Genomic DNA, 22,280 nt, shown 5'->3' on the forward strand with positions numbered 1-22,280 from the left:
TCAGCAGTGACCTGTCCTTGCCCGGAGGGTTCTGTATAAGGAGGTGTATGGTACCAGGAATATTGTACAAAGAGTTACTGCCTGAGTGCAAAGTTGAGGTTGGGTTAGAGAGAGAAATTTAAGGGTAATTTCTTTTTTTTTTTTAATTTTTGGTAGAGATGCGGTCTCACCATGCTGCCCAGGCTGGTCTCAAACTCCTGGCCTCCAGCGATTTTCTCGCATTGAACACCCGAGTTGCTGGGATTACAGGTGTACCCAGCATGGGTAACTTCTAATGTAAAAGATTCACCACTCACATTAGCTGAAGAATAAAGAATGGCTGATAAACTCTTTGAGGCTCAGGACCATCTCTTATTTACCTAGAGGCAAGATATAAGACAGCCCCTGGAATATATACAAGGCCCTCAATATACAGTTGAACAAAGAGCATTTCCGTATTGCCTATTGACTAAACGTGGGATCCATGTGGTTCAATAGTCACACTGGATGATAAGAAAATTCAGGTGTTGAGGTGCTGCAGGTAACAGCGATGACGACTTTTTCCATGAATCTTAGATCATGAGCAGCCTACGCACCCAAGTGCTTGCTCCCAACACCGTACTGAAACTGACAAGAGCTCTGCTGCTGGTTGGCTAATGCCTTGCAAGGAGCAACATTTTTGGTTTTTTTTTTGAGGAGTCTTGCTCTGTCACTCAGGCTGGAGTGCAATGGAGAGATCTTGCCTCACTGCTGCAACCTCCACCTCCTGGTTCAAGCGATTCTCCTGCCTTAGCCTCCCAAGTAGCTGGGAATAGAGACATGTGCCACCACGCCTGGCTTATTTTGTATTTTTAGTAGAGGCGGGGTTTTACCATGTTGGTCAGACTGGTCTGAATTCCTGAACTCAGGTGAACCGCTTGCCTCGGCCTCCCAAAGTGCTGGGATTATCGGCATGACCCACTGTGACCGGCCTGAAATATCTATTTTTAAGAACTTTAACTTTGGTAAAATACACATAGCATGTAATTTACCATCTTCTTTTCTTTTTTGTGACCCAGAGTCTCATTCCAGAGTTCAGTACCATGATCATGGCTCACTGCAGCCTCAACCTCCTGGGCTCAAGTGAGCCTCCTACATACTGCGTAGCTAGGACTACAGGTGCATGCCACCAGCTAATTTCCAAAATTTCTGTGAGATGCACGTCTTGCTATGTTGCCCAGGCTGGTCTTGAACTCCTGAACTCATGCGATGTGCCTACCTCAGACTCACAAAATGCTGGGTTTATAGCCGTAAGCTACAAGGCCTGGCCTGATTTACCATTTTAACCATTTCTAAGTGTACAATTCAGTAGCGTTAAGTCCATTTACAGTGCTGTGCAACCAACCTCGAGAACTCTTGGTATTTAGCAAAACCGAAACTCTACCCATTAAGCAGCAATTGTCCATGCCCCTCCTCTCAGGCCCTGACAACCACCATTCTACTTTCCATCTATGAATCTGACTGCTCTACAGACCCCTGCAAGCGGAATCATGTAGTATCGGTCCTTTTGTGTCTGGCGCATTTCATTTAGCATAATGTCCTCCAGGTTCATCCACGTGATACCAGGTGCCCTTCCCAAGGCTGAATAATGTTCCATGGTATGTGTGTGCCACATTTAGCTTATCCCTGCTGACAGACAAGGGGATTCCCACCTTTCAGCTACTGAGAACAGTGCTGCATGAACAGGGGTGCACAAGGACCTGCTTGAGTCCCTGCTTTCAATTCTTTTGGGCAAGAAGCAATATACATTTTTTTTTTTGTTAATAACTAAACTATCTTCCTTTCCAATCAATGTTTATTGTTAAGTGTTTTGGGAATTTCAAGGAGGTGCCAGGCTGACTGCATGAGCTGAGTAGTTGTGGTTTACTTCCTGTAGGACAATTGTGACCACCCACACGTGATGGTACTGACAGGCCAGCAGTACGAGTGAATCCCAACAGGGCAGCCTTGCTTCTCTGCCTCAACCTCATTGCCAGGGCTGTGTGCTTCTCAGCAGAACTGCTATCTAACCAGCCCAAAGCTGCCCAGCACTCGGCACTTCCGCTGCCCAGCCTCAGCCTCGCCACCACTGGAGGAGATGAAGGTGCATTCTGCTGGTTTCCACAGGTATGATACTGTTTCCCAGGACCCGAAGCAAACACACGATCTACAGCCTGAGCTGCAATCCTGCAGCCACATGCTGAATAAAGGGCTTCATCTCACAGCTACAAAGCCCATGGCCAAAGGACTCTTGTGACTCCTGCTACAGTTTTTGTTTTTCATCACAAGTACAAATAAGGAAATAAAAATATCTCAGTTAACGTATCTTTTGAGTTTAGTGCAAACACTAAGCTCTGCCCCAAAAAGGTCCTCCCCTTGCGTGCCATCTTTTTACATTGTGTCAGCAGGCAAGGAACTGCCTACGGCTACTCTGCTTGATTTGGGGGAGAAGTGTACTCCCGAAAGGAGAAAGAAAAAGCCGAGCTCAGCCCAAACGTCTTGATCTGAACTTGATATTCACTTGTACTTCTCTGTGGCAAATGATAGCTTTTATAAACAAAATGGCCAAACAGTTTACGACTGTTTATGCATTAATCATCGCTGGCCTTCTCTTGGTTCTGTAAATATTGACTAATATATTGACTTGCCGCATTATACCTCGGAGAGGGGCTTGCACAAAGTAAGATCCCACAGGCATCTGCTAAGTGACCAAATACCCACCTACGGCAAGTCCTTTCAAGATGTCAGGGTGTTGACCGTAGAGCTTCAGGGACTTTGTGTACAAAGACCTTCTGATGGACTGGGGACAATGAGTCACAATAAACAAGTATGACACAATAGAGTGTGGAGTTAAGACCACATAAACATTACTATTAAAGTCAAGAGATCACAGATTACAGAGGGAGGCCTGAAAATCAGCAAAAGCTGGTAAGACATTGAAAAAGAGCTGGAATAGGCCGGGCGCGGTGGCTCATGCCTGTAATCCCAGCACTTTGGGAGGCCGAGGTGGGTGGAACACGAGGTCAGAAGTTCGAGACCAGCCTGGCCAACATGGTGAAACCCCTATCTCTACAAAAAGTTAGCTGGGTATGGTGGCGGGCACCTATAATCCCAGCTACTTGGGAGGCTGAGGCAGAAGAATTGCTTGAACTTGGGAGGTGGAGGTTGCAGTGAGCCGAGATTGCGCCATTGCACTCCAGCCTGGGTGACAGTGTGAGACTGCACCTCAAAAAAAAAAGAAAAAAGAAAAGGAACAGAGCTGGAATAGTGGAATAGTGCATTAAAGAAAGGACAGGAGAAATCTCAACAGGCAAAGAAGGGAAAGAAAGGCGGAGGCCAAGGTGACACGGTGTCAAACCCAGGGCTGAATACGGTGCATACACAGTGAATATTCTGTGTGTACGATGCACAGCTGCTTAACGTATTAGCTACTTCAAAAGCCTGGTGTCTATACTTGTATCTTTGGCCAATTTTGAACTAAAATTACATCAAATCTTCATATTCAACAAAAATGTAACCCTCCTCATACTATACATTAATTCCTTAATACATATGAAACAGAAATACTCTAGAACAGAGCTGTCCACTGCCACTTTCTGCCACAATGGAAGATGTATTGTATTGTGTGTTCACTTGCCTTTTGTGGCTATTAGAAGTATTGGAAATGTGACTGGAGCAACACAGAAACTGAACTGTCCATCTTAGCCACATGGGATACTGGGCAGTATGGGTCCAGAAAATAACAGTGAGCAATGGTGATATTGGTGGCACAGTCTCTCCCACAGAGCAGGCACAACATAAACACTACTGAGTGACACCACAGAGGAACAGACGAGGATTTGGTGACCTTCATGCTTTATGAAATTCAATTTGTAAGTGTGGTGAACTGGATCCCAGAAGCTGAGTCACTCCAAGTTAGACAGTATATCCTTCCTGGAAAGGCTCTGGAAATGCCCACTGGGATTCTACAATTAAATTATTTAAGTCCTGCTTTTTAGTGGAATAAAACTGATCTGTATATTCTAGAAAAGCAGGTACATCTTAAAATCATTTTTTGGTGCCAGGTGTGGTGGCTCATGCCTGTAATCCCAGCACTTTGGGAGGCTGAGGCGGGTGGATCACCTGAGGTTGGGAGTTCCAGACCAGCCTGACCAACATGATCAAACCCCTGTCTACGAAGAATACAAAATTAGCTGGGTGTGGTGGTGCATGCCTGTAATCCCAGCTACTCAGGAGGCTGAGGGAGGAGAATCACTTGAACCCGGGAGGTGGAGGTTGCAACGAGCTGAGATCGCACAATTGCACTCCAGCCTGGGCAACAAGAACAAAATTCCGCCTCAAAAGTAATAATAATAATATATTTTTTTTGGCGACTAACAATGGACAAAATAAAATGAAATGGAACAAAAGTTTAAAAATGAAGTGTTAGAAAGAAAGATCCATGAAGGCTTTGTAACGTAGGGATGTCTCATCTTACTCAGAGACCAACTTCTAAAGTCAGCAACTCTGAAAAACCTTTCAGAAGACCCATGAAACACTGCATAATACTCCACTGTCAAGGCCCTAGCATCTCTTAATGAGGCCCTGCTGCTGCTGAGTGTTAGAGCAAACTGCTATTTCTTCAGCCCTGCACCCAGTGAAGTCGTTGGCATGCATCGAGGGCCACAGTGAATGAAAAATACATTGTTCTTTTCTTTCCCCGAGGCCACAGAGTTGAATTCACACGGGTTAAATCTTCCTATGCTGTGATATCGGCAAAGGGTATTCCAAGGCCCGTAAAACACGTAAAGAACAGGAACAATTAACAAACTTGTAAGTTGAATAGACATTTCCGGATACACGGTAATTATTTCCATTCGCATTTTGTACTTCAAATGAAGCATAAATTTTAAATGATCTACAAATACAGTTTGGCAAGGAGCCTTTCCTGTACTTCAAATTCAAGTACAACAGGCAGCTGTCGATATTAATTTATACTGACCACACCGCACTAGGCGCAAGGGCTTGCACTACCAATACCACCTGGAGTCCTGGGAGCGGCTCTGCCCTTGTTACTGAGAACAACAGGCTCCTGTATCGTTGACACAAAGCATGTCCTTGGCTGGAAACCAGCACATCTGAGCTACGTGCCGACATCCACGAGCCTGCTCAGTGGGCATGCAGCCCTGTGCGCTTGCTAGCCCCGGGCAACAGGTTCACTCTGAAGATGCGTACATGTAGGGAGTCTCATCCTCCTACAGCAAACCTGGGGCACAGGGAGGATAACCGGACTCTGGGAAATGGAAGAAAGGTTCACTGCTAGAAAAGCTGCATTTTTCCACATGAAATAGTAAGAAATCCACATGGGTGATCTTTTATTACTCTCAAATAGAACAGTGTAGCAAGGCCAAAAGAACAGAAGATATGGGAATAAGTGATTTTTTTTTTTCTGAGACGGAGGCTCGCTTTATCACCCAGGCCAGCTTGCAGTGGTACGATTTCAGCTCACTGCAGCCTCTGCCTCCCAGGTTCAAGCAATTCTTCTGCCTCAGCCTCCCAAGTAGCTGAGACTACAGGCATACACCACCACGCCCGACTAATTTTTGTATTTTTAATAGAGACCGGGTTTCACCATATTGACCAAGCTGGTCTTGAACTCCCGACCTCGTGATCTGCCCACCTCAGTCTCCCAAAGTGCTGGGATTACAGACGTGAGACACCATGCCCAGCGGGAATAAGTGATTATTATAAGTGATTATAAGCCACTGTGCCTCGTCTCGTCTCACCCAAAAGAGGGGAAAGGGCCGACTGGTTCTAGCACTCTGCTTGGCCCACTAACACGTACAATTTTTTTTTTAAATTTTGAAACAGAGTCTTATTCTGTCACCTAGGCTCATGTGCAGTGGCATATTCTCGGCTCACTGCAACCTCCGCCTCCCATGGTTCAAGTGATTCTCATGACTTAGGCTCCAGAGTAGCTGGAATTACAGGTATGCACCATCATGCCCAGCTAATTTCTGTTTTTTTTTTTTGAGACTGAGTCTCGCTCTGTCACCCAGGCTGGAGTGCAGTGGCGCAATCTTGGCTCATGGCAACCTCTGCCTCCCAGGTTCAAGCAATTCTCCTGCCTCAGCCTCCCAAGTAGCTGAGACTACAGGCCTGTGCCACCATGCACGGCTAATTTTTGTATTATTAGTAGAGGCAGTGCTTCACTATGTTGGTCAGGGTGGTCTCAAACTCCTGATCCTGTGATCCACTGCGCCTGGACAATTTTTGTATTTTTAATACAGATGAGGTTTCGCCATGTTGGCCAGGTTGGTCTGCAACTCTTGACCTCAAGTGATCTGCCTGCCTCAGCCTCTCAAAGTGTTGGGATTACAGGTGTGAGCCACTGTGCCTGGCCTGTTTTTGAGGTAGCGTTGGCTCTGTTGCTCAGGCTGGAGTGCAGCAGTGGTGTGATCTTGGTTCACTGCAACCTCTGCTTCCCAGGCTCAAGCAATCCTCCCACCTCAGCCTCCTGAATAGTTGAGACTATAGGGCATGCGTCACTATGACTGGCTAATTTTTAGAATGTTTTTAGTAGAGACAGGATCTGCCATGTCACCCAGGTTAGTCTCGAACTCCCAGATTCAAAGGATCCTCCTACTTCAGCCTCCCTAAATGCTAAGATTACAGGCATGAGCCACCGTGCCTGGCAAGGCACAGTGTTTTTATGATGCGTCTGCTCATTCCTCTTCTACAAACCTGACTTAGAAACGTCAATGTGTTATAAGAGCGATATGAATGGAAACAGGTGTAACTCTGGTTCTGTGTTCATGTGCAAGGAGCCCTGGGACTTTACTCAGAACAAACCCCCCAACCTCTCAGAAACTGGGGAGACTGGAACCCGTGCTGTTTGTTTTCCCCCTAAACCCTAAGGTGGTAGTTTTCTCTGAGGTGGTCCATCATGCGTGGTACCTTTAACATTTGTCCCCGTGATCATATTTAATATTCTCACAAGCTTGCTTTTAGATTGAGAAAGTGGACACTCTCCCCACCGCAATGGTCTCATCTGATCTAAACTTAAGTCAGAAAGCCTGGGGAGGGATGGAGTGAGTGGAAGAAGGCAGCCGGCCAACATGTCGTGTGATTTTGATAGTTCATCATTTTACCTTCTTACCTTCTCTCATAATTTTCGATGAAATAATGCATTTCTAGAAATGTCCAACACAGTGACAATCATTTTATGTGCCTAGGAGAAAGCCCTTCAATGACACTACAGGGATTCTTGTGACATGTGCAAGTGTAATAAATACAGACCACTGTTTTTTCTCATCGGGCGCTATTTCTACCATCGAGGAAAGAAAGCTGGGGCAGGCTTTGCCAGAATCACACAGCGATGAGTGGGATACTTTGAGAAGGTCGGGCCGGTGCTAACAACAGGTGCAGATCCCTTGAGACTGTCTAACACAGCTGAATGCCAGACCTGGCAGGCTGGGAGAGGTTTCATAGAGAATCTAGGGTTTTATACTGCAGGCCAGCAGAGGTTTCATAGAGAACCTAGAAGCCAATGTTGGAGAAGCATCTAGATTTGAGAGAGATCTGAGGTGTGTTTGCAGAAGGTCTGGTCAAGCAGGAGATATCTGGGACCAGGTGCAGTGGCTCAAACCTGTAATCCCAGCAGTTTGGGAGGTGAGGTGGGCGGATCACTTGAGGTCAGGAGTTCGAGACCAGCCTGGCCAACATGGTGAAACCCCATCTCTACTAAAAATACAAAAATAAACTGGGCGTGGTGGCACACGCCTGTAGTCCCAGCTACTTGGGAGGCTGAGGCAGGAGAATCGCCTGAATCTGGGAGGTGGAGGTTGCAGTGAGCTGAGATCGTGCCACTGCACTCCAGCCTGGGTGACAGAGCAAGACTCAGTCTCAAAAAAAAAAAAAGCAGGAGATATCTGGAAATTCAGGGTTGACTCATGGAAAGGAGGCCTGAGGAGGAGAGGCTCATTGAAGCCATTCACATTGGATGATTATAGCTGTTTAAAGGCAGCTCAATCATAATTAAGAAAGTAGAATATTAGGCCGGGCGCGGTGGCTCACGCCTGTAATCCCAGCACTTTGGGAGGCCGAGACAGGTGGATCACGAGGTCAAGAGATCGAGACCATCCTGGTCAACATGGTGAAACCCTGTCTCTACTAAAAATACAAAAATTAGCTGGGCATGGTGGCGCACGCCTGTAATCCCAGCTACTCGGGAGGCTGAGGCAGGAGAATTGCTTGAACCCAGGAGGCGGAGGTTGCGGTGAGCCGAGATCGCGCCATTGCACTCCAGCCTGGGTAACAAGAGCGAAACTCCGTCTCAAAAAAAAAAAAAAAAAAAAAAAAAGTAGAATATTAAAGAGCACAGAGGGGAGAAACAGGTTTATGAGAGAGATACACAGCTGACGGGAAAATGTAAGGGCCAGCTTTCCACAGAACACTCCAAGAATTCTAATCCACAATGAGAGGAGAGGCGAGCGCTGAAGAAAGGGCTACAGGCGCTGAAGATGGGAGGGAGAACCGGGAAGTCAAAGGCCCCGAGGGGGAGACAGCTTTTCCAGGGACAAGGACAACCAAAAGAAGGGACAGAGGATGTTTTTTCCTTCTAATTACTGTGAAATGTAACAGGCCACAGAGACGTGCATCATTACCATTTTAGGTTTTAAGATTCTATTAACAGAACTCTGTATGTACAATGTGAATGTACTTCACGCCAGGGACTATACATGTAAAGATGATTAAAGGGGAAATTTTATGTTATGCAGATTTTTACCACAATGGGAAACCCCCCATTATAGATACACAGAAACGCATTTTAAATGTTTCTTTAAATATGGAAGCTCTGGCCGCAAATGCTGCAAGTCCGTGTTAAGGACAGCTCTCACACCCCACTAACAATGGCTGTAGGTTCCAGCTGGCATTATCAAGACAGAAAACAATTTCTTAAGAACCAACCAGAAAAGCAACAACAATAACAGCAAACATCCTGCCTTAAAAAAGACCAGCAGAAGAGGAAACGCCCCTAGCCATATGGGAGAGTGTAAGGGTTCAGAAGTCGGCAGAGGCGGCCGTGGCTCCACGCTGCAGTCCTCGTGGTGTGTTTTGGTCTTTCATCCAGCCCCCACTGGGATCAAGAGAAAGCTTCACGCAAGGAACAGGAAAGACCTTTTAATAAAAACAAACACTATCCTGTCTTGCTGTCCAGGCTACACCTCAAAATGTTTGCAAGGTTAGAGGAAGGATTACAGAGATGATTTTCAACCTAAATCCTCAGTGTCATACCTCCTTCTTTGCAAAAATGACTGATGCTTTTTGATATCACTAAGGGCTCGCAATTCTCAGAGAAGAAAAATGCCCATGTCTTAGTTTAGTTGAGTAGGTGCTTTAGGAGACTTGGTTTCTATTTCCTGGTTTTAACCCAGTGCGAAAGAAACTAACCTTGGAGTTTGACAAAGTTACCTTGAGTTACAGGAGAATTCCTGAAGGTGAATTCAGGAGGCCCACGCTCTTTCCAAAGTGAACACGACAGAGGAGGAGCTAGCATTAATTGACTCCCTTCCTTCTTTTTTTTGAAACAGAGTCTAACTCTGTTGCCCAGGCTGGAGTGCAGTGGTGCAATCTTGGCTCACTGCAACCTCTGCCTCCTGGGTTCAAGTGATCCTCCTGCCTCAGCCTTCTGAATAGCTGGGACTATGGGTGCCTGCCACCACACCTGTCTAGTTTTTGTATTTTTAGTAGAGACAGGGTTTCACCACGTTTCCAAGGCTGGTCTCGAACTCCTGGCCTCAGGTGATCTGCCCACCTCGGCCTCTGCTGGGATTACAGGCGTGAACCACAGCAGCTAGCCTTCATTGCCTGCTTTCTATATTCCAGCATTTTACTCTGGGACATTCCATTTGGGTCTCATAGCAACTTGGTGAAGTTGGTGTCACTGTCAGACACCACTGTACAAATGAGGATGCTGAGGCTGGAGAGATGAGTCAGCCTCCCCAAATTGTGTCCATGGTAGGAGGCCAACTCAAGGTTTAAACTTAATTTGCATGATCCCAAAGCTTTAGCCTGTTAGCTCTATATAATATGCTCCTTCTCCTATCAAGCGTCCATTTGTTACAGACAAGTCCATCACCTTCCCATCTATAACACAGACCTGAGCTCACACAGCAGCGGGGATGCATGGAGACATGGCTAGAAGAATGTATGGAGGAGGGACTTCTTAGCAAATTAAGTGCGCATATAGATTAGTTTTTCTCTCAGCCATCATATTTCCCTGTGTGACTACAGACACGGAGATATAATATTAGTGAAGAATAAAGGTATCATTGTCAAAAGTCACACTAGAAAAGGAAAAGTCAAAGAGAAGATGATTTTGAAGGGGACTTTTAACAGCTTCTTAAAGGGATTGCAATCACCCTCCAGGGTAAGAGAGAAAATGATCCGCTATATGTCAAGTTTAAACACATGTATGTTCACACAATAAACTCCTTTTGAGCAATTAGTCTACTACATCTTATTCCCTATTTTTCAATCTTTGTTCTGAATTATTAATTGCTGTCTCCGTCTGGTACCATAATTAAAAGTGGCCTACTCTTGAATTAGAAGTTACTGTGGCAAAAAGAGATGCCAAATGTTCTCTATGTAGCAGTTGCTGCTGAAGTCAGTTTTCTGTAAAGTTCAGCAGAGACTCCCAGGTCAGAAGTGCAGCGGGTTTCTCGCTTTACCTGTGAGCTCGCCATCAGGAAGTCCGGCACACTGATGTCTGGCCGCCCAGCGTCTCCGAGAGCCGGCGGCCCCACTCTCTCCAGCTAAACCACTTTCCACAGGGGTTCTGAGTCCGTTTCCACTTCGCACACAAATGCAGTCACGCCCTGGGCTCTAACGGTAATCCTAATGCCCCTAAATGATCTCAGGTGTTTTCCTTCCACAACACAAGACTGGGGTGGAGAAAGAACAGCACACAAGATGCCATCAGTCTTCTACTGAATACATTCTTGGGGCTATAAAGTCTGCGGAGACAGCAAAGGGCACGCGGACACCCAGTTTGCACTGAGAAGCAAAGGCAGGAGAGTGCTCCATGCAGAAGCATTTTTAATTTCTTTCTCCTGTACAGCAATGTCACACCTTTCTCACTGCCCAGTATCCAAGGGTTGGTTGTGAGGGTGGGGGGTGGTGGGGAAGAAAAAGGGCTTCCAGAAAACCACAAAAAGTGGTTTTACCAGCACCAACCAATGCAAGAAATCAGGGGGAAGAAGGTTTGAGCTCTATTACTGACTGCACCAATGAATTCAGATTTCTACATGGTAACAAGTCAAGACTGTAAATGGTATTAGATGATCTAAATCTTGCCAGTGTGAGGAACGTAGCTAACAGGCAGACAGTCAAAGAGAGCCAGCAGCAGCTCTTTTCATGGACAGTCACGCTGCAGCAAGCTGGGAGGCTGATTATCTAACAAGCAATTATTCAGCTCAAATCAAATTTCTGTTACAAGAAAAGCGCGAAGTGAGTTGGCAAAGGAGGCAGCGATCCTGGCCTTAAGGCTGCCTATTCAATAGAGGACGTTAAACCACAATATTCTTAAACACTTTCCTCCTTTCAGAGGAGAGCTGACATTTTAGAAGCACTATCTCCATGAAAAATGGGAATTCAGGAAAAAAAAATAATTAAAGTATCAGTGGAACTAAAAGGGTTCACCGTAGGGTTGGTGCATGTCTGAGACAGTATAGCTCAGAAGCGTTTCTTCTGATAACGGACCTCTTTTTCACCTGGGATGTTTTCCTTGAAAAGAGCCACACTTTGTGAAATCACTCATGAAAATAACTGCTTTTGCTACGTAGAGTGGGGTGGTTCATGATCAGACGGCAAGGCGGTCTCACACAGTGGGATCTAGGGGTGACTCTCCCGACAGTGGTTTGTGTAGAAAGGCCCTGGCATGTGCCAGGGGTTGTAGGAACTCTGGTGACCCTTACCCAGGACCAAGGAACAGGAGCCCAGGGTCTCCCTGGCCACCGCCATCTGAGTTGGCTTCAAAGCCTCTGACTTGCCCACAGCAGGGCTATCTCGGTTTTGCGCTGAACACCTCTAGGTCTGAGAACGCAAAGTTAATACAATTGGAACATTTTCCTTTTCACTCATCCAAAATCTTCTCCCTCAATTGATCTCTACCACCTCTGTAGTCTAGAATGTTCTAGTTCCTTATTTATAAAATGGCTTCATAAAATGACAAACCTTTTCTGAGCTAGCCTCCAATTCATTCCCTGTGCCCTTCCTTCCATAAACACCGGCTGCATTTGGAATCTGTGCCCGTGCCCATCGCTGTCACCCTTCCTCATCAAGAAAGGTCACTTAGTCACTGTCCCCTTTAACTATGTCTCCCCCCGGACCTCCAATACACACACACCTTTGAGTGTAGTACTTAGCTCTGAAGAACAGAACAGGATGATGACCTCAGCCCTCTAGACACTCCTTCTTTCCCCCAGCCCTGCCTCTGCCATGCTATGGGACACTGAGCAGCTGACTTAGTCTCTGTGTGCTTTAGTTTTCTTGTTGGTAAAATGGGAAGATATCACCAGTTCCCACCTGAGAGGGATGTTAGAAGCAAAAAGGTGAACATGTGCAAAGCGCCCATACACCTGGCACACAAACACCTCCTTAGTCAGGCGCCATGGTAATAGTAAATATTAATACATCAGCCCTACTCTCTCACTGCTGTCAATCCAGGCTTATTGACAACGCTGCTAAGCTCCTGCTTCACTGATTTCTTCTTCACTTATGCTATTGATTTATGCCACTGATCAGGAAAGCAGAGTGTCTGCGACATCTGAGTGACACACTGATAGAATATGTGAGGGATGAAGGAAGAGGAGAAGCAGCAATTTGAAAGCTGGGCACTCTGGGCCGGGCACGCTGGCTCCCGCCTGTAATCCCAGCACTTTTGGAGGCCGAGGCAGGTGGATCACGAGGTCAGGTGTTGGAGACCAGCCTGGCCAACACAGTGAAACCCTGTCTCTACTAAAAATACAAAAAGTTAGCTGGGTGTGGTGGTGGGCGCCTGTAATCGCAGCTACGCAGGAGGCTGAGGCAAGAGAATCACTTGAACCCAGGAGGCAGAGGTTACAGTGAGTCAAGGTTGCACCACTGCACTCCAGCCCGGGCAACAGTGTGAGACCTGTCTCAAAAAAAAAAAAAAGGAAGAAAGAAACCTGGGCACTCTGCAGTCACACACTACCCATGAAGACAAATCCATGAACCAGAACCGGAGCCACAAAATTCAGAATGCAGATGTCAAAGGGGTCCAAAGACAGACGATCTGAGGAGAGTGGGCCCTGCCTGGGAAGCTCAGATCTTCTGACTGAAGGCTCACCATCAACATGTGCTTAAAACTACCCTAGAGAACCAACCCAGGAATCCCGCTTCTGGGTATACATGTCCAAAAGAACTGAAAACACAGTCTTGAAGGGATATGTGTACATATGCCACGAACACCCATGTTTATACAGCATTCTTTACAATAGCCAAGAGGAGGAACCCAAGTGTCCACCCACAGATGGATGAAGAAACAAAATATGGTGTTTCCAAAGAATGGAAGAGTATTCAGCCTGAAAAAGGAAAGAAATTCTGACATGCTACCACATGCATGTACATTATGCTAAGTGAAATAAGCCAGTCACAGAAAGACTGTATGATTACTGTATGATGCCACCTACATGAGGTCCCTAGAGTTGTTAATTCATAGAAACAAGGGAGAATGGTGGCTAGCAGGGGTGTGGGGTGGGCATGGGGACTTGCTGTTCAATGGGTAGAGTTTCAGTTTTGCAAAATGAAAAGAGTTCTGGAGATCGGTTGCATGACAATGTGAATGTACTTAACACTACTGATGTGCACGTAAAAATGGTTAAGATGGTAAATTTTGTTAAGTATATTTTACCACAATGAAAAAAATACATATATACACATACACTAGACATAGTTCAATGAAACCACAAGAGAAAAGGACCATCACAGAAGGGAACAAGGAAAATACCTCCCATGGTTTCCCAAGCCTCATGAAGTTGCTCAAAAGTCTTGTTCCTGTGCAACTCTTGAAAGTATTATCTGTCAAATCCTGTTCGCTAAAGTACTTCCTCACTTAGGCCTGCGATTTGGGAGTGTTCAAAAGCACAGGCTTTGGGACATGGAGTTATGGTCTGCACTCGGAATTGTGACCTTGTCGCATGGCTTAAAAGCTTCTACCTTTTTGTTTGTCTGAGACAGGATCTCACTCTGTCACCCAGGTTGGAGTACACTCTGTCACTCACTCTGTCACCCAGGCTGGTGTGATCTCAATCTTGGCTCACTGCAGCCTCCACCTCCTGGGTTTAAGAGATTCTCCCACCTCAGCCTCTCAAGTAGCTGGGACTACAGGTGAACGCCACCATGCCCACCTAATCTTTGTATTTTTAGTAGAGATGGGGGTTTCTCCATGTTTGCCAGGCTGGTCTCGAACTTCTGACCTCAAGTGATCCGTCCACCTCAGCTCCCAAAGTGCTGGGATTACAAGTGTGAGCCACCACACCCGGCCTAAACTCTTCTATCTTTAGTTTTCTTATCTGCAGGGTTGTAGTGACAAGTGAATGGGACAACCTAAGCTAAGGTGGAAGAAATGCCAGCCATTGTTTTTACTAGATCTTACCTGAACATCGTACAGGAACTGGAATCGGCTTCTTTTACTGGCAGCCTCTCTCACAGCCCGAGCCAAGTCCACCGACCCTTTTCCACCAATTGACCAGTGATAGCAGGGGACAGCATCAAAGGCACCAGCCCGCTTTGCAAGCTCACACACCAAGTCAATCTCAGCGCGGGTGTCAGTCCTAGTGATGAAAATGTTTGTGGTTTTGCATCTGTATCCATTTAGCGATGTTTTTAAAGAAAGACTAACCACTTCTACAGAACTTCGCTCCCTAACACTGAATATATTTTAAACATCAAAAGTGGTCACATCGTGTTTAAATAAATCAGACTTAAAGAAAAGCATGGGAAAAAAAAATCCTCTCCAACATGACTCAAATATTTCAAGTTGTTAAGGGTGTTATCAAGAAAATTCCATAACACATCCCTTTGATCATTCAGTTTGTTTCAGACAAAAATGCTGGGTAGAATTACAAAAAAAAAAAAAAAAAAAAAAAAAGAAATAGTAACTCACTATATATAAATTTCACTTCCTTAATAACGCTGTGAGAAGACGTTTGCTAAAATGAAACCAAACCAAATAAACAAATAGGAGAAGCTGGGTGTTTCTGTATACTTTTAGATGAAGCAGAAAAAGACCAAATACTCCAAGACACAAATATCATTCACAGGGTGGCCTAGTGATACACCCACAGTTAAAGGAGGAGGCTGGACTCACTTGAAGACATTCAGAGCCACCACAACAGGAACCCCAAAGAGCTGAGCAATCTGAATTTGCTTCTGGAGGTTACAGCAACCATCTGCCACCAGCTGGATGTTCTGTCAAAAAGAACAAAGCAAAATGCAGACCCCTGGGCATCGCCTCCCACCAAACCTGCCAGGCTGTGCTGGCAGCACCTCCCTGGCAGGATTTGCTGCATCTTTTTTCCCTTTTTCCTCCAAGAACGATGGCTGCAAGAATAAGGAGGTTCATCTTCAAAATAACTTCTAAAATGATTCTGGGTCCAATGGCATACGCGTGGGTCTGGAGCCTGGCAGCCCCCCAGCTCCCCAGACAGGATCTACCCAATGAGTCCACACTCTGTAGGTTGGAGCCTGACAGGCACAAGACCCCAGGTGGGGGAGGAGCTCTGTCCAGGTATTTCTGGCTCAGATCCCTGGCGCCACCTGTAGGAGGTAAGAAGTACTGCTGCCAGTAAATGAAAATCTATTTACAGAAATGTATAAGCCACTCCTGTAAGCCATAAAGCCAACCGTATGCAGACCTTCCATGACAAAGGAATACACAAGTGTAAGCTTCTTATTTGTTTATGACCTGAAGACCTTGAGCTCCTGCTCTGATGGCTGCCCTGCAGGTAGAGAACAGTAGACAAAGCCTATATCCAGCTTTTCTTGATATTTAAGAGTTACTAGAATGATTTTTGTCCTTTCACCCGACTCATTTCCTCTTGGATTCTTAGAACAGCACTTTTCTTTTCTTTTCTTTTTTTTTTTTTTTGAGACAGAGTCTACTCTGTCACCCAGGGTGGAGTACAGCGGCTTGATCGCAGCTCACTGCAACCTCCGCCTCCCGGATTAAAGCGATTCTTGTGACTCAGCCTCCTGAGTAGCTGGAACTACAGGTGTGAGCCACCAAGCCCAGCTAATTATTTTTAGTAGATATGAGGTTTTGCCATGTTGGTCTTGAACTCCTGGCCTCATGCAATCCGCCTGCCTTGGCCTCCCAAAGAGCTAAAATTACAGATGTGAGTCACTGTGCCTGGCCAGAACAACACTTCTCTAAGAGACCACTGACAGAGGCCTCATTCACTATAAGCCAACCGGCCACTGGATTTGAGTGATTCTTCACATAAGCATCTCAACAGCTCCCTTACCTCCTCTGTGTATTCTTTCTTAAGAGGAACACCAGCGATTACCTGAAATAAGGAGAGAAAACATGAAGAACATCCCATAAAAATGCTTACACAACTGATCCGAAAGAAAGAACAACACAATCACAGGCAATTTTTGGAAAGGTAACCCTATATTTTGTGCTTTTAAAACAATGGTTGGCAGCACTGGCTATACCTAAAGGCTTGTAGGAAGCTTGTAGAAAACACCGATCTCTGGGCTCCACCCAGACCAATGAAAGCAGTTCTGGGAGGGGAACCTGGGATCAGTAACGTTCAAAACCTCCCTGGATGATTCCAATTTGAGCCAATGGAACAGTATGAAACTTCTCAAATACTGGTTCAAATTAGAACATAAAACTAATAAAATGCTTAATACCTGATTTATACAGAGTACATCACCATTCAAAATCATTTTACAGTAACTGCCATAAAGCTCTGTTGTCCAGGCTGGAGGGCAGAGGCACAGTCACAGCTCAGTGCCGTCTCAAAGTCCTGAGCTCAAGTGATCCTCCTGCCTCAGCCTCCCAGGTAGCTAGGAATACAGGTGTGCATCACCACACCCAGATAATTTTTTATTATTTTGTGCAAATGAGATCTCACTCTATTACCCAGGCTGGTCTCAAACTGTTGGGCTCAAGCGATCCTCCCACCTTGGCCTCCCAAAGTGCTGGTATTACTGGTGTGAACCACTGTGCCTGGCCTTGCTGGTTTATCTCACAAGTCAATTTAGCTGGGTCCTAGGTTGCCTAGATATTTGTTCAGACATTATTTTGGGTGTTTCTGTGAGGATGTCTGTAGATGCAATTAACATGGAAATCAGCAGCCTTTGAGTAAGCAGGTAGCCCTACATAATATGGGTGGGTCTCAACTGATCAGTCAAAGGCGTTTGTGAATACAACAAAAAGACTAGCATCCCCTGAGCACAGGAGAATTCTGCAGCGGACTGCTGCCTTCAGACTGCATTAGCACCACCGGCTCTCCTGGGTCTTCAGCTTGCCAGCCTACAGTGCAGATTTTGGACTTGCCAGCTTCTGTAATCATGTGACCCAATTCCTTATAATAAATATATTTCTCTCTCTATTCACACATCCTATTGGTTCTATGTGTGAAGAACCCTGATTCATATAATGGGTTTAAAGAACTAATTGTGAAAGAATCTGTGGATCCCAAAGCATAACAGAGTATTAGTTCTTAGATCGCACAGGGATTGGCGAGCACTTTGGTGGACAGGATGTGAGTTTAAAATGATTGAGGCTAAAATGGGCAAATTCAAGGGCCACAGGATTTTCCACCGCACAAATTATGAAAAAAACAGGCTGAATAAACATAAGAGTCTGCCATGGTTATTTGTGTAATGATCAAAAGGAAGTGGATCCCAGCACAGTATTTGTAGAAAAGGAAAAAAAGAAGAAAAAAAGAAAACAGAAGTAGAAATGAATAATCATGGCTCAAAAATACAGAGCTGGTCAAGTAAGAAGGAAGGATGTCAAATAGAGCACTACGGAAGAAGAATAAGGGATGAAAGTTCATTTATCTTTCTATTATTGAAAACACTCCCTGCATACAGACTTACGCCAGACTCTTGGAACATACCAATCAATACGACACAGTCCCTAGACTCAAGGAAATAAGAATTACATAGGGAGACAGAGAAAAAGACATTCATGAAACAGTATGAAGCAGAAGGTACTACTGGGGCCCAATAGAGGGATGCTTAGCTTCACAGAGCTTCCTGGTCCCCACCTTCTCTTTCTTTTTTCTGTTGAGATGGAGTTTCACTCTTGTTGCCCAGACTGGAGTGCAATGGTGCGATCTCAGATCACTGCAGCCTCTGCCTCCAGAGTTCAAGTGATCCTCCCACCTCTGCCTCCTGAGTAGGTGGGATTATAGGCACCCCGCCACCACTGGTCTCGAACTCCTGGCCTCAGGTGCTCCATCTGCCTCAGTCTCCCAAAGTGCTGGGATTACAGGTGTGGGCCACCACGCCTGGCTGGTCCCTATTTTTTCTTATTCTCTACCCCTATCTGTGCCTGCTAACCCAGTTCCTTGTTACCATGATCACAGGCTGAGAATCATGACATTAAGCCAGAGTGGAAGAGACACAAAGGATTAATGCGGGACGAAAATGTAACCACTGAATAACAGAGCACATACGTTCAGATCAAATGAAATAGGATTGTAAACCACATAGAGAATTTTGACATGACTGAGACCAGAGTCTGGAAAACCAAGGGGCTGACGTCAACAGACTCTGACTGTAGGTCTGATCAGTCCCTGAAATAGATGCGTGATGCGTGATGTTACACAAACCACTGGATCTCTCTGTGCCTCAGAGATATTCTCTTTATAGAGACTGAAAGAGACCAGGTAATCTCTAAACACTTTCCAGTAGTAAAGTGCTTTGATTTTATAATTTTCAGAGTAGCAGGGCAGGGAGGGCTAATTCCAAATGCATCCTACATAGGCAGGAGTAGCTTTTAAAAATAGCAGTTGTTAGGCTGGGCGTGGTGGCACACGCCTGTAATCCCACCATTTTGGGAGGCCAGGGCAAGAGAATTGCCTAAACCTGTGAGGTGGAGGTTGTGAACTGAGATCGCACCACTGCACTCCAGCCTGGGCAACAAGAGCAAAATTCTGTCTCAAAAAAAAAAAAGTTGTTATACAGATTCAATGTCTGAAATCCAGGAAGAACTGTAGCAACAAGAAGTGTGTTGAGTAAAGTCAGAATTCTTTATGATTTACTACTTTTCATTCTTGCATTTGAAATGATGATGAAGCGTTAGGTAAATACGAAGTGCTTAAGTGTCAGGTATGAGGAGTATGTTTGGATTTAGAACACTCTACCCTTCATTAACATTTAGCTCTGCATGGTGGCCAAAGGGAGAGATTTGGATCCAAAGTCCTTGGCTCTCTGCTGGCCTGCTGACACTGTCCATATTCCCTAAGCCTATCAAACCTCAGCTTCCTTATCTGTGAAATGATATAAAAACAACGTCCACCTCTCCCAGGACAAAGAACTGCTTTACAGCGTTTCACGATGATTTGTTTTTACTATGCAATAATCATTATGCCTTTTGTCACATACACGGTACAGTATACAAATAAAGAAATCAGATTTGGCAGTTCATCTCATATGTGAATATTATAATGATAAAGGGACTTTATTTTATTTCAAAATCATTAATCAGTAAAAAAGGTTTTATCTTCCACTTGGAAATTCCTAAAAATGAAACAAACAAAAATCAAAAAACCCAACAAACCCCAAAAATCTATGCACAGGTTTTCTGTGAAAAGGAATATATATTTCCTTTATAATGTCTGTAATTTCTACATATATTAGGATAGATAAATATCAAAAGTCTTCAAAGAACTTAAAATAGTATTTGTGTTTTCCAAGCAAACCTCACTTAGAAACAATCCAGTCTTATAACAGAATTGTGAGAAGAAATCATAATAAACAGAAAGAGAAGAAAAATAGTTTTAGATGAAATCTGATGAGCTGCAGCATCAGTGAACCAAAAAACTATCTGTACAAACACCGAAAAATTTCAGTCATCAAAGAACTCATTCTAAGCCTTATGTTCTTTGTTCAGGGACAGGAGCCTCTAACCTCCCAGTACCATATGGTTGTACAATCTTGGCCTGAGTATCAGATACGAAGCTCAAGACTCAAAAGTGGCTGCATTATGCTCCTTTCCAAAATATTGCTTAGAAAGAACTGTGGGTGTTACTGTTGACTCGAACTTACTAAACTCAAAGTGCTCTATAGCGGTGTTGTTAAAAAAATAAAAAAAAGTTTTAGATGTCCACAAAGGAGGTCTATAGGAAAAATACTCTAGAAAACTATAGTCATTAAACAGGCAGAAACTTTTCAAACGTGAAACTCTGGTTTAACGTAAGGAAACCGCTTCGGTATTGGGAAGGCGGTGTGCGCACTTACACTGGGCCCGCCTCCGTGCATCTTCAGAGCGCGCACCGTTGCCACCAACACAACCACGGCGGGCACCAGGCCGGAAGCGCGGCACTTGATGTTGAAGAATTTCTCCATTCCGATGTCAGCACCAAAGCCAGCTTCGGTCACTGTGGGGAAGCAAGTGGAGTATGTGCTATTACCTTCTCAAAACGAAAGTAGGTTTCGGCAATCACCACTACGATTCAAGCTCAAAGGATAGCTGAAATTCCTTGTGTTTACCAACACAAGGTGAGCTGATTTCCCCACTGTCATAGAAACATTCTCCATTATCTGCCCTAAAGAGATGGTGGGTGCCCTCGTCTGCTTCACACCACTAGGCCTGAGGAATCCTTGCCATGGCCAGGCCAAGACTTTTCTTCCAGTACCGTAACTCACAGCAAAGCTTTTCTTAATAAAATGGGGATTTTCAACTTCGTAATCGGGTTCCAAACTATATCGAAGGGCAATGATAGTATAATTATGATTACAATAGAAGACCCTTTCTTCTTATGATTATTCTTTTTCGAGATGGAGTTTCACTCTTGTTGCCCAGGCTGGAGTGCAATGGCACAATCTCAGCTCACTGCAACCTCCACCTCTGAGGTTTGAGCAATTCTCCTGCCTCAGCCTCCTGAGTAACTGCGATTACAGGCCCCCACCACCACACCTGGCTATTTTTTTTTTTTTTTCTTTTTTATAGTAGAGACGGGGTTTCACCACGTTAGCCAGGCTTGCGTCAAAGTCCTTACCTCAGGTAATCCACCCGCCTCAGCCTCCCCAAAGTCCTGGGATTACAGGCATAAGCCACCATGCTGGGCCCTTTCTCACTCGTTATATAAAGAATAATTTATTTTAGTGCCACCCAGTCATTTCTGTTAACCGACCAATTTCAAGTTAGTTGAAGGGCATAAGGACCCTGGTGATCAATCTGGATACAAGACAGTAGCTTTATTCGAGAAACACCAGAAAACACTCATTTCTAGTCCCCCCTCTTCAGTTGCTAGAAAAGTCACAGCTGCCTTTCAAGATAACATGAGGCACTGGGTCAGTAGCATCTTCTGCATATACAAATAGCTCTAGGCCCTTGCGACTTAATGCAAGATGCATGACCCAACAGCATCAGCAGTACCTGAGAGCCTCTAAGAAGTGCGGAATCTGGAGCTCCCCATAAAGTTTATGGAATCAGAATAACAGTGTAATAAGATCCCCAGGTGACATGAAAGTCCATTAAAATCAGAGAAGCAAACCACTCTAAGAAGGGAATACTACTGATGTGGTAAAAAGTAAATGTTTATTAAATACGCACTTACACACTGACAGTATGACCAGGACACAGATAAGAATCGGCAGGAGAAAAACTAAGAAATCAGAAACATTTAAGATGATCGGTTTTCTTGCTGGACTACAAACTTTCTTGTTGTACTACAAACTTTCCAAATTTACAATTATAAATGGCAGCTTATAATTTTGTTAAGTTGCTGTAGCAAGATTTACAAAATTGTTCCCCTTGTTACTGAACATTTGGGCTGTTTCCAATATAAACAATGCTGCACTGAAAATATCTGTGCCTATGAACTTTAATCTCTTTCAAATTATATTATTGGAATAAATTCCCCAGGGTAAGGTAACGGGGCAAAAAAACATAAAAAATTTTTATGACCATTGATATATGCTTTGGATAAATTTAAAAAATTACATCCGAGGCAGGTGGATCACGAGGTCGAGAGATCAAGACCATCCTGGTCAACAAGGTGAAACCCTGTCTCTACTAAAAATACAAAAAT

The 22,280-nt window shown here is 44.7% G+C and overlaps 1 protein-coding gene across 2 annotated transcripts in view; it reads right to left on the minus strand.

The window, feature by feature from the left end:
• The window catches only part of MTHFD1L (methylenetetrahydrofolate dehydrogenase (NADP+ dependent) 1 like), a 227,448-nt gene that overhangs the window by 55,312 nt on the left and 149,856 nt on the right, over nucleotides 1–22,280 (minus strand). For both annotated transcript variants that reach the window (XM_064360573.1, XM_064360574.1), the window contains exons 21-24: nucleotides 20,485–20,624; nucleotides 16,527–16,568; nucleotides 15,371–15,471; nucleotides 14,657–14,834 (exon numbers count right to left, since the gene is read on the minus strand). In XM_064360573.1, the coding sequence (XP_064216643.1) occupies nucleotides 14,657–14,834; nucleotides 15,371–15,471; nucleotides 16,527–16,568; nucleotides 20,485–20,624 (461 nt within the window). The remainder of the gene's footprint in view (nucleotides 1–14,656; nucleotides 14,835–15,370; nucleotides 15,472–16,526; nucleotides 16,569–20,484; nucleotides 20,625–22,280) is intronic.

This window comes from Aotus nancymaae, unplaced genomic scaffold, assembly GCF_030222135.1.
Source record: "Aotus nancymaae isolate 86718 unplaced genomic scaffold, 86718_ANA_hifiasm-v0.15.2.pri h1tg000040l, whole genome shotgun sequence".
NCBI classification, from domain to species: Eukaryota; Metazoa; Chordata; class Mammalia; order Primates; family Aotidae; genus Aotus; species Aotus nancymaae.